The 11,816-nt window shown below is 42.4% G+C and overlaps 2 protein-coding genes across 4 annotated transcripts in view; both read left to right on the top strand.

Annotated features, from left to right (window-relative positions):
* The first annotated feature begins 344 nt into the window (after positions 1-344).
* Positions 345-4,899, top strand: neurod1 (neuronal differentiation 1). Of its 2 annotated transcripts, none has more exons than XM_088415775.1 (4): positions 345-470; positions 1,727-2,001; positions 2,273-2,502; positions 3,420-4,899. In XM_088415775.1, exons 2-4 carry the CDS (start codon positions 1,742-1,744, stop codon positions 3,926-3,928), a joined length of 999 nt encoding a protein of 332 aa, XP_088271901.1. In that variant the 5' UTR covers positions 345-470; positions 1,727-1,741; the 3' UTR covers positions 3,929-4,899. The 2 variants fall into 2 exon arrangements, with proteins under 2 accessions (XP_088271901.1, XP_088271902.1); XM_088415776.1 differs by having other exon boundaries at positions 407-470; positions 1,724-2,001.
* A 1,186-nt stretch (positions 4,900-6,085) lies between these two features.
* cerkl (CERK like autophagy regulator) overlaps positions 6,086-11,816 on the top strand; it is a 14,575-nt gene continuing 8,844 nt past the window's right edge. For both annotated transcript variants that reach the window (XR_015865662.1, XM_088415452.1), the window contains exons 1-3: positions 6,086-6,306; positions 6,993-7,102; positions 9,760-9,990. Coding sequence is in view for 1 of the 2 variants with exons in the window: in XM_088415452.1 (XP_088271578.1) it covers positions 6,188-6,306; positions 6,993-7,102; positions 9,760-9,990 (460 nt within the window). In the remaining variant the exon portion in view is untranslated. The remainder of the gene's footprint in view (positions 6,307-6,992; positions 7,103-9,759; positions 9,991-11,816) is intronic.

Genomic DNA, 11,816 nt, shown 5'->3' with positions numbered 1-11,816 from the left:
ATGTCACTAGACCTAAGACGCCAAAGTTTCATGGACTAGTTCTTGTCAGCACCCTATATTTCAAATGTCCCGGATAAATTTGTTTTTATTAATATTGAACTCTTCAATGGCCTTCAAGTTGGTGCAGCAAGCAAATGTTCGTCCTTCTTGCGTTGCCGTTTAACAGATTGTGTCGGATGCTCGGCGGAGTCTGGCGGCTCTCGCTCACGCGCACGCGCTGCGGGCTAGGCGGCAGATGGGTTTTTCCGGAAGCTGGGTCACGTGATCCCCGGGGCCCTTTGGGTGACGTCGGCACCATATGGCAAGGGGGCGTGGTCCGGACATGCTAATCATTACGCGCGCGCAACACGTGCACGTCTGTTATAAAAGTGGCACTTCCGCGCGCACGGCGCAAACCTTTGAGCGACTGACGCACGCGCGCGGGATGTACAGCATTTGAAAGGCGGCAAAGCAACAATAACAACTGACAGGTACATGCATTCCTGATTATTTTCTTTTTATTATTATCCTGATCGTTCATTTAATTCTCATCACTGACGTCATGAGCACCAACAATTCCAATTGAACGAAAGTGACAACAAAAGAAAGAAACAGAAAAGAAAGGAAACTGATTTTCCTATAATAACATATAGGTGCAGATATCTAAAACATTTGTGCATATTTCTTTTGGATTTTTTTTTTTTTTTTCGCTTCAAGTACAACTGACGATCCAAATCTGATGAACACGGTTAAAAGTAGGAAAACGTTTGCGATGATCGTTTTGAAAATTTCTTTTCATTTTTGTCCTTTTCAACAACACAAGTTTTTGACAATTTCAAATGCGCGTTGTTGATATATTTTTCATGGACTAATAGAAGTTATGTGATGGAAATTGTTTTCGTATATGCCATCCCTAAAGGTGAGCAAGGCATGGCAAACTGGATGCAAAACTTGATTCATATTGAGGACAATTTGATTCACATGATTTCTCTTGCAGTCCCCCCACCCCAAAAAAGGTTCCAAATGTTTAATACTTCTAATAATATGTTTGACGAAATAAATATTTCTGCTTCCTCGCGCAATGACACATGCGTTTTTTTTAATTTACCAAGAAGCTTGTATGACTAACAATGACTCTATTTGAAGCTTCTGTGGCTTTGTGTTTGCATGACTTAAATGAAAATGAGATTTCTTTTGGTATTTACACTGTTAAATGGATTGATTATTTTCATATTTTCACGCATACATTTCAGGGTACTGTATAATGTTTTATTAACAGTCAAAAATGCCGCGGGACCATTAGACTTAAAAAGAGGTTACAACAAAATCATTTAATAAAATAGAATTTCTCTTTTAAAATAAAACGTTATTTTCAAAATATTACAAATTGGAACAATTTGCATACTAAAAATAAAGTGGGAAATTCTAAAAGCATCTATGAAAGTAATATCGTTTTATTAAGACGTTGAAAGACTGGAAACCTTTGTATGAACACGTGAAATATTCAGCGCTGGATTTAACAGATATAATTGAAATTATGACATGAACCATCTTGCTGCAGTTTTCAACAAAATCAGGGCCACAAAAGTAGCCACACTTTATTTTTATATTATATCCGACGTTAGGATTTGATTTGCTTATCAATTAAGCTCAAAATGAGATTCTTAATGATGGTATTTTTTTTTTTTTTACTGTTGATAACCAAACAAAAACAAAAATCCGTTTTTGGATTGGGAATGACAAGCAGCATCGGATCGGCGCCATGACAAGGTCGGAGCAGAGTTTTGGGGAGTCTGAAGTTCAGCAGGAGGAGGCTTGCAGCCCCGCGGGTGCCGGAGCTGGAATCGGGACTGGTGCCGGGACTGGAGGTGAGGAGGAAGAGGACGAGGAGCGCCGCCTCCTGGACGAGGACGATGAAGACGAAGAGGAACCAGAGGAAGACGAGGACGAGGGCGACGGCGACAGCAAACCCAAGAGGCGAGGGCCCAAGAAGAAGAAGATGACCAAGGCTCGCATGCAAAGGTGAGCACATATCGGCACGCGAGCCTGCTGGCATAATTTTGTACTCATTCCAGCCTGCTTGCAAAACTCGTCCAAATGTATTTATAAATATGTTCGAACGTACTTGTACACCGACGGCGGAATGCATAGAGACCCCCGTTTGACTTAATTTATTTTACGCAATTAAAAAAAAAGATGATTATTTCTTCTCATTTGGCCTCCATTCAATCCACGCGAGAAACGCTGTGTATGAGTCATTTGTAAGCGTTGGTTGCATTTTGTTTTTCGGCAGGTTCAAAGTTCGGCGCATGAAGGCGAACGCTCGTGAGCGCAACCGCATGCACGGTTTGAACGACGCCCTCGAGAGCCTGCGCAAGGTGGTGCCCTGCTACTCCAAGACACAAAAGCTCTCCAAGATCGAGACACTGCGCCTGGCCAAAAACTACATCTGGACTCTCAGCGAGATCCTGCGCTCCGGCAAAGCCCCGGATCTAATCACCTTCGTGCAGGCACTCTGCAAAGGTAGGAAAAGCTGCACATCACACAAATCAACACAGTCTGGAGAGAAAACAAAATGGGAACGGAACAGCTTTTTGTAATAAATACGCTAACGCGGTAAAGTGCCATTCCGTGCTATATGTCATGAGTAATATGTTCAGTTGAACACCAGTCAAAATACCCATTCTGTGTATTGTCAGCAAATTCTCATTGATTTCGCGATACTGTAGTAATGCATACGTAAATCGTAGAAACGGACAATAATGAACATATTGCATGATACATCAGCTGGAATCAATAGTCATGAAACAGGCAGTGGATGTACAACTAAAACGTTTAGCAAACAGTCATTTGCATGTAAATTATACAATAAATAAGAATGAGCATGAACAATAAGAACAGACCGGAATCATTTGTAGTAGTGGACATGTGAAATAAACATGAAGCATTTCATAAACAATAACTCACCGGTAATAAAGATGAGTGAAGATGTAATATGTACACCCAATAAACAGTAAACACCTTTGATAATCTAATGGTCTTTTATCTGAAAATCTAATATCAAATAATCATGTACTCAATAGTAATGAATAAGCAATAAACGTGAAGACAGGCGAGTTAACACAGTAAGAAAGATGATCAAAGAAAACATAAGAAAGTTTAAAAAGCCTTATTCCTGTACTCTAAAAATGAAAATTTGGCTCAAAAGTGGAACAAATTGTATCCAATTCTGACTACCCCCAAAACAAACAAACAAACAAACACCTAAATAGTTATGGAGAAAAATGTTTGCTTAATTTAATGAAACCCACCTTTTTTGCATATTTGCATTGGCTCAAATGTTTGAATTAGAAAACCAGATACTTTTAGACCTGCATTTCTTTTGCTGCACAAAACCCATTTTTGGGGGCTTGTTTTGTGTTTTGGCTTGCCGCCCTCAGGTCTATCCCAGCCCACCACCAACCTGGTGGCCGGGTGCCTGCAGCTGAACCCCCGCACCTTCCTCCCTGAGCAGTCGCCTGAGCTGCGGGCGCAGCTGCCGGCAGCGGGTGGCGCCCCCTACGACCCCCACTTCTCCTACCGGAGCCCCGGCCTGACGCCGGGCCTGCCCAGCCCACCCTACGGCACCATGGACCCCTCACACGTCTTCCACCAGCTCAAGGCTCCGCCCTACGCGGCCCCGGAAGCCTACTTTGATGGCGTCCTGCTGACCGACGGCCCCACCTTCGACCCGCCCCTCAGCCCGCCCCTCAGCGTCAACGGAAACTTCTCCTCCTTCAAACATGAGGCGGTGCCGGCAGCAGACTACGACAAGAGCTACTCCTTTGGGGTGCACTATGGTGGTGGCGGGGTCTACCCGCAGGTGGACAACTTGATGGCCTTTGACGGACACTCACATCACGAGCGGCTGATGAATGCACAGCTCAACGCCATCTTCCATGAGTCGTGAGCGTTGCCTGGAATGGAATGCAGTGGCCGCTAAAGCAGCAATAAGTCAAACTATGCAATCTGACCCCCCACAAAAAAATCTATTTTGGAGCCTCCATCTTGATGCTTTTGCCCTGCTACCGCAAGGCCGTGAAACTTTTTTTTTTGTCGCTTAACGCTTTGTAGTTATGGCTTCCCTCACTGGAAAACAAATAGTTTGTTGAATTATTCAGCGACTTCAAGACAGTCTCTGCCTAATCATTAAAGACACAGCTAAAACACTCTCAGTGAATTTAAGCAAGAAAGTGAGCGCAAATCATTTGCTTTTATTGCCCACATCAAATGGTGTGGTGGGCCCAATCCGGCCCCCGTGCCTCGAATTGGACCACCTGTGTCTTAGCCTGTCATGTGTTCACTTTCTAGATGCTTGGAAAGACTTTTATTCAAGGGAGCATATTATGACAAGGGAGTTTTTCATGTGTTCAATAGGCCTGCAAATAATGATTTAAATCAAATACTCATTTGTCAATTATGACGAGATCAGTTTTTTCATTTCATTTCCATCATTTTATACTACCTTTGCCATTGTCTTCATTTAAAAAAAAAAAAAAAACACCAAAAAAAAGACAGGCTGCCATAATAAAGGACATCAGAATATGTCTCGACTATTTCAGTTGAAATCACCAAGAATTCAAACAATTTTGGCCTTCATAAATACTTGATTAAAAAAGTAATTGTCACTTCGTTTGATGATATGTTCATCCATTGTAACATCAATTGCGTTTGTGCTATTTCAAACAAACAGCTCGTAGGTGTTAACCCTCTATTATTTACCACAACAATTGATGCATGTCTTCTTGTCAGCATGCTCTCATTACATTAGACACTAAAAGACAAAGAAAAAGCAAATTTCACACACCTTCCTGCATATTTTCCTTTCCCAAATGCAGATTTGATTAAAGGTTTTATAAAATAAAATAGTTTTGTATTTTACACGACATACCTGTATCTCTGTGTGCACATAGTGCGTGTGTGTGCGTGTGTGTGTGTGTGTGTGTGGGGGGGGGGTGATCAATGTGTAAACAAGATCATTTTCAAAAATTAGAATCATGCCTGCAGAATGAATATCTGGATCCCTTCCTCTCCCCCTCTCGCTCTCTCTCGCGCACACACACACACACACACACACACACACACACACACACACACACACACACACACACACACACACACACACACACACACACACACTACCTCCACCAGTATCTCTCAAGTTAACAGCTTTTAGTGGAGCTTGTAGTGGCATAATTAGTTTCAAATTAGGAGTGTCACCAGTGTGTTTTTTATTTTTCTAGCTAAGTCAGTGGCACTGTAGGATTTAACAATGCTATATTTCTGATTGATGTTTCAAATTAGGATATCGTTTGTCGTTTGTGTTTCGAACTGATAAGCAGAATTAGCATTTATAAGTTAGCCAATAAATGGATCAGTTGAGTAAGTTTTTGGCTGGGTCCGCTGTGTGACTGATGTGGTGAGTGTATTAGCAATTTGAAGCATGGTTAGCTTTCAGCAATATCAGCAGTGATTCTGGTAAGTGCAGCTGGCAACGAGCAATGTTCAAAACATGGCAAAGTTGGCGATGAGCGAGAGCATTTTTAATATTTGGGTCATTCCAGAATTTGAGGACATCCCCCATCAAATTTTAAATAGTCCACATGCAAAATACAAAACCATGCAGTTTTTGAGTAAACATATTTGATCCGTGACCAAAAATTAAAAAAACAAGACAAAAAAAAAAAGAGGTCATTGTTTTTTGTTTTTTTTTAAATAACAAATAAGCATGGTGTAACCCCTAAAATGAGATATTTCTTTTGTCCCACGCCCTGTAATGACCAAATTCAGGGCATTATCATAATAATAATAATGATACTACTACTACTACTACTACTACTACTACTACTACTACTACTACTACTACTACTACTACCACTACTACTACTACTACTACTACTAATAATAATAATAATAATAATAATAATAATAATACTTTTTCTGACATTTATAGAATTTAATTTATTCCGTTGGTTTTTCTCGTCCGGCCTTGCGCGTTCCTGCGACCGGCAGGTGCATGTAAGCCGCGTGGTCTCCATGACGACCAGACTCCGGAAGTGCCCGTCGACTGGCTATGGATCAGCTTAGCTCGCGCATGAAGCGAGGCTCCTGCACAAGTCGTGTTTCCATTTATTGTTCAGTGGTTTTGTTTGTTTTTTAAGTTGCGAAAATGTCGACGCGCGGGCAGGACAGAAAGAAGAAAGAGCAGCAGATGGAAGAGGAGAAGCTCAGCGGGAGGAAGAAGAAGGAGAAAGCAGAGGGCGAGCACAAGGCGGAAGTGGAGCACAGGTGAGGAGTGAGCGACAGGGGAAGGCTAATGATGACATCATAGCCCGCCAAATTCTACTCTCTCAACTCCATTTTCTTCCCGAGATGTCGACGAAACAAAGTACATCTAAGATGAACATTGACTCATTGAGTTTTATTTGTGCCGTTGCGGAGGAGGAAAAATGTCCCATTTGTTGTGGCGCTGTACCTGAATCGGACAGCAAACAACTTTCTTAAATATTTGAACTTTTCTATTAGACTTAAATTTTATTCTAGTATCTTTTAATGAACTTTTCAGGAGAGACTTTTTCAGGAATGGTGGCTTGGATGGCAGCGTGATTTCAAGTCTGTCGATAATAGATCAGTCAGATTAAAAAAAAAAAAAACATTTACGTGATTTCTTTTAAAGTGGGTCATTATTTCAAATTTGAAGTGCAGAAAATGCACAAACATAAATTGATTTTGCTTTGGTAACAGTTTGGTCCGTAACATCCTCAAAAATTGTTGAGAAGAGATAGAAAATAATTAAGTCCAGATAGATAGAAAATAATTAAGTCCATCAAGAATATGATATATTATATAATATAATTAAGTCCATCAAAAATATGTTATACAGTACTTCTTTATCTAAAAATTCTAGCTTTGATGAGAAAACACCTATAGGAAAAAAATTAAATTGAACATATTTTTTAATCTGTTTGCATCAGCGAGTGCGTGTTGCTGCGAGGGATCTTCAAAGTGGGCAAGAAGAGCCACGACGTCCTGCTGAGTCGCACCCGCCTCACCTGGACGCCCATCCTCCCTGAGAGCCCCACAGGTCACGCGCTGCATCCACATCTGCGCGGAATGTGACGGCAGATGCTGCTGTAACTGAGACCGGCGCGTGCGCACGCACACACACACTTAGCCACACGCATGAATGCCACATTGAATGTCATGCTCAGAACGACACAACGCCAGAAGCTGGCGAAAAACTATGCTAGATGCGCCACGTGGTTACTATTGGACAAAGTTTAGTTAGTAGTGCTATAATAAGCTTTTAGCTAAGATATTAGTGGAAGCAATGCATGTGAAAGCTTCTGTGGCGAACCTTTCTTCTAGTCTTCTCCTTCATGCTCGCTTTGCCAATATTAACTAGCAGAAGACTTGCAAATTCTTAGTTGAAAGCAAGAGAGCCCTCCTCTGCTTCAGTAGATGTGCCAAGGGTGTCGAAGGCTACTTTCACACTGCAGGATGTGATACCCAATTCATATTTTTGGGGCAAATCCCCTCTTTTTATGTACTTGTTCATGTCAGGAAAACACACGCATCGGGAATGTGACACGCAAAGCACACCATCAAGCAACTCAGATATACAAAAAAAACATATATGCCAAATATGGGAAAATTAAGGGTTTGCCTTATTTAATCATTGTTTGTGGCAAAGAACCTCCCTTAGATTTTGTCATTTGCGGCGGAAGTGATGAGTGCAGTTAGCATTTGGCAAAGTGATGGGGCGTAAGGGATGTGAGTGTTTTTTAGCGAGGTTAGCGATGCTACTTAGCTGATTGAGGAGAATGACTGTCATCATTTGAACAGCTAGGGAACCGAGGGCAAAGTATGGCAAAGCAGACTCCAGCTCGCACGGCGTAACTTTAGTGTGTACGTTTGGGCGTATGTTGCTCAAATTCTCGTCAGGTTGATCCATCATCAGGCAGCAAGCAGGGCGTGGTTTGCTTCTGACCGGTAGCAACGAGTAAGCAACGTGCATTGGAAAGCCTTACGAACTGCTCTTTTTGTTTTGCTTTCATGTCACTCTTGTTTTGACAAAACTCAATGAGTAAATACACGTTGTGTGTTTGTGTGTGTGTGTGTGTGTTTGTGTGTTTGTGTGAGTTAGGCAATCTGTTTTGCTGTATTCCATCCAAGGGTAATGTCATTTAGCATGTTTAGTGTGCGTGTATGTTTGCGTGTGTATATGTGTGTGTGTGTGTGTGTGTGTGTGTGTGTGTGTTGGCAGTAGTAGTGAGCAGTTGGTTAGACCCGTGGGGGGTTATTAGATTCTCTCAGTGTGAGCAGATTAACACACTCCTACAGACACACACACACACATATACACAGTCAGCATGCTGCGTGTGTGTGTGTATGTACAGAAATGGATCAGCTGTTGTTTATGAGAAGTTCTTCCTGTCAATCTGCTAGAGGATGTGCGACATGTTGTTTACCTGCAGGAAGCTTCTATATTTTTTTTTTTTAAATATGAATGTTTCAGTTCTTAGGGTGATTGATGAGCGTAGTTTGCTTTCTCTGCAGAATTTAGCTATGTTCGCCATTGCGACGAATGAATTTAGTTAGCATTTAGATAAGGGATCACTGTACTCTTTTGGTGTCATTACCTTTCGATTATGTCACATTTCACTCGGTGGTGCAGTGAATAGCACGTCCGCTTCACAGTTTGAGGGACGCAAGTTCGAATCCACCTGGCTCCAGCCTTCCTGTGTGGTGTTTGCATGTTCCCTTTGAGCCCCTGTGGATTATCTCCGCGCACTCCGGCTTCCCACACTCCAAAAAACATGCATGGCAGGTGAATTGGACGTACTAAATTGTCCTTAGGTATGATTGGGTGCGTGAATGGTTGTTCATCTCTGTGTGCCCTGCAATTGGCTGGCAACCAATTCATGGCGTCCCCCGCTTACAACCCAAAGCCAGCTGCGATAGGCACCAGCAAGCCTGCGACCCTTGTGAGGCCAAGGTGCTCTAGAAAATGGATGGATGGATGAAATCATCATCAACATACAATGGAAATTATATATTTACTGAGACAAGCATCAGCTAATTTATTAGCTATACCACCAATACGCAAAACGAATTTCCTTTTCAAAAATAATAATGCTATCTATTTAACATGATGTTTATTATTGTGTCGTGTGTCACAGTGAACACTGTATATAAGAGTTTGTGTTTTGGCTCAGTGTGTTAGTGAGGACAAGATGGGAGATTCTCGTCCATCTGGACACTGACATGCTACAGGCGTGTGTGTGTGTGTGTGTTTTCTCATTGTACAATCTGTGACTCAGTGTGATCATTTTAATTTCACTTGACTGGACACTACATGACATATTGTAGATATTGTTTTTATGTAATGCACAATTTTTCTTCATCTATAATCAATCAAAAAAATGTTTAAGAACTTTGTTCCATCAGCACAAATGTAAATTGCTGCCATATCAGATGACTTAAACAGTTATACTGGTTATAGCATATTTCCCGTTTGAACCTGATCTGAACAAATCAGATCCATATGACAAATTGGAATATTTCTTTCCAAATGTCTGTTACTAACTTGAGGATGAGTCCCCTCCACGGATGACAGCAATATGTCCAAACCCTGAGTATGCATAGCTGTCCCAAACCCTTAAGTGTACTTTGCATTTGGCAATGTGGTTAGTGGTCTTGCCACATTTGCTGGTCTTGACAGTGTTGTTATGTGCACAGGTGAGGCGTGCGTGTCCACGCCCGGTGTGCTGATGCTATGTGACATCCTCACGGTGAAGGTGAAGCGGCGGCGAGCGGCAGGGCAGCGTTCTGGCGGCCCCGTGTTGGGTGTAGCTTTGTTCTACTGCAAGCGAAGGGGCCGCAGACTGGAGGAGGACACACTGCACCTCCACAATGCATCCTCAGAACACACGCACACCTGGTACAACACCCTGAGGGAGCTCCTCACAGGTAAAATCATGTATTATCTCTCTGACATCTAGAGATACTGTACAAGACATGAGACATTTGCGATCGTTTGGCACATTTTTTTGATTTGAGATACAAGCTCTGTGTGGTGGCAGTGAACTCAACACATTTTATGTATAGCAGTTTAAAAACGGTGCACAATTAATCAATAGAGGGGTATCAAGTGGATTATTGCTGCTCCTAGCTGAGGCTTATGGGAAAACACAACAAAAAAGAAAACAAAAAACAAAGAATTAAACTCTGTGTTTAGACACACATAATGCTATGATAGGTTCCATATCCAATGAGTTGCTTGGACATCATTACTCAGACGAGGTAATCTGCTAATCCCGCTCAACACATGTATAACGCACACACACCATCAGCATGTTGAATCATGTCTGAGAGTGAGATTAGCCAAAACTGCCTGGTCATCCCCACGTGTGTATCTGTGTGGAAAGTGCTTGTATTTGAAGACGAAAATATTTGACGTATTCTACTGCACTACTAAAATCGATTTTTTTAAAGCAATTGATGGCATTTGAAATGCCATGATAATTTTGGAGAACCCTCTACTTTCCGGTACATGCAAGTTTGTTTGGTGCGTTTTGAAGCAAAACTTGAGGGACTTCGTAAGGTAAGGGAGCACTAGCATCAGCCAACTCCTCAAGGAAAAGAATGCCATCTTGACTTGTGTGGCTTCCTTTCAGGCCGCCTCACCACTGCCGACCCGCTGCATGGAAAGCAGTTGGGCCTTTTGTCCCATTAACCGCCATTCAGCATCCTCGTCCCGCAGCTGCCCCGCGCCGGCATCGGCAGGACAGAACGCCGCCTCAATAAAAAACCTTTTGAGGCTGAAAAATTAGCTTAAAGAGCATTAAGCCTAACATACCGTTTACCTTGACAGCCGCCACAATGGACTTGGCGCATTGACGCCCACTGTGACCAGGCAAACTGACATGCGACCTGCTGCCATTCAAGTAGCTAAGGAGCTATGATGGACAGACAGCTGACACACACACACACACACAACACACACACAGACATACGCTGTACTGCAATCAGCGCTTTGAAAAAGATTTGAAAAATGGCTGCGTTATAAATGGAGTGTAACAGTTCTGGAGAAGCCCTGCTTTGGGTGCACATTTTTGTCAGTACACGTCAGAAAGCTTCTCTGATGGCCACAGTTCAACCCAGGAGCAGACTATTGGGCAATTGTTTCCAAATCCAAAGTTAAGTTTCACTTCCAGATCATGGCTGCACTCTTGGCCATCTTGACTTGAACTCACATGAGTGAAATCAAAGTTGTTTACATGATGAGTGGCTTCGTGTGCCCGTAGCCCAGGATTGTTTACCATGGCAACGCTGCATCGCCATAGCAACTGGCCGTCCGGCACGCCGCGTGCAGGAAACCCGATCCTGATGTGTGTGTGTGTGCGTGTGTGTGTGTGTGTGGATGTATGCGCGTGCACACCCTTTACACTCTTGTCATCTTCATCGACAGCTTCTGACACAAGATGGCTGCCAAAATCAAGTGTCCACAATAGCTGCTGTCTGTTGATGTGCTTTCCCCCAACTGTTAGCCAGCTCACCAAACTAAAGTTCTAGAAAGTTCTGTCAACATTTCATTTTTCTAAACTTTAGTTTTATCTCAGCCACACAGAACTATGTGCAAACAAAATGACAAGTAGGCACACCTGGACAAGACAAGACCTGCACTAGCGTATCTTAATATGTAATTTAGTCAACAATATGATCCATTTAATTCCAAGACCTAGGATTTGTTTACAAGTGGCTGGTCAATGATCCCAAGCAAATGTATGTTCAAA

Source organism: Hippichthys cyanospilos, chromosome 5, assembly GCF_059441005.1.
Source record: "Hippichthys cyanospilos isolate Australia breed blue-spotted pipefish chromosome 5, RoL_Hcya_1.0, whole genome shotgun sequence".
Taxonomy (NCBI): Eukaryota; Metazoa; Chordata; class Actinopteri; order Syngnathiformes; family Syngnathidae; genus Hippichthys; species Hippichthys cyanospilos.
Note: the sequence above shows the minus strand (reverse complement) of the source record. Positions and strands in the feature narration are given on the sequence as shown.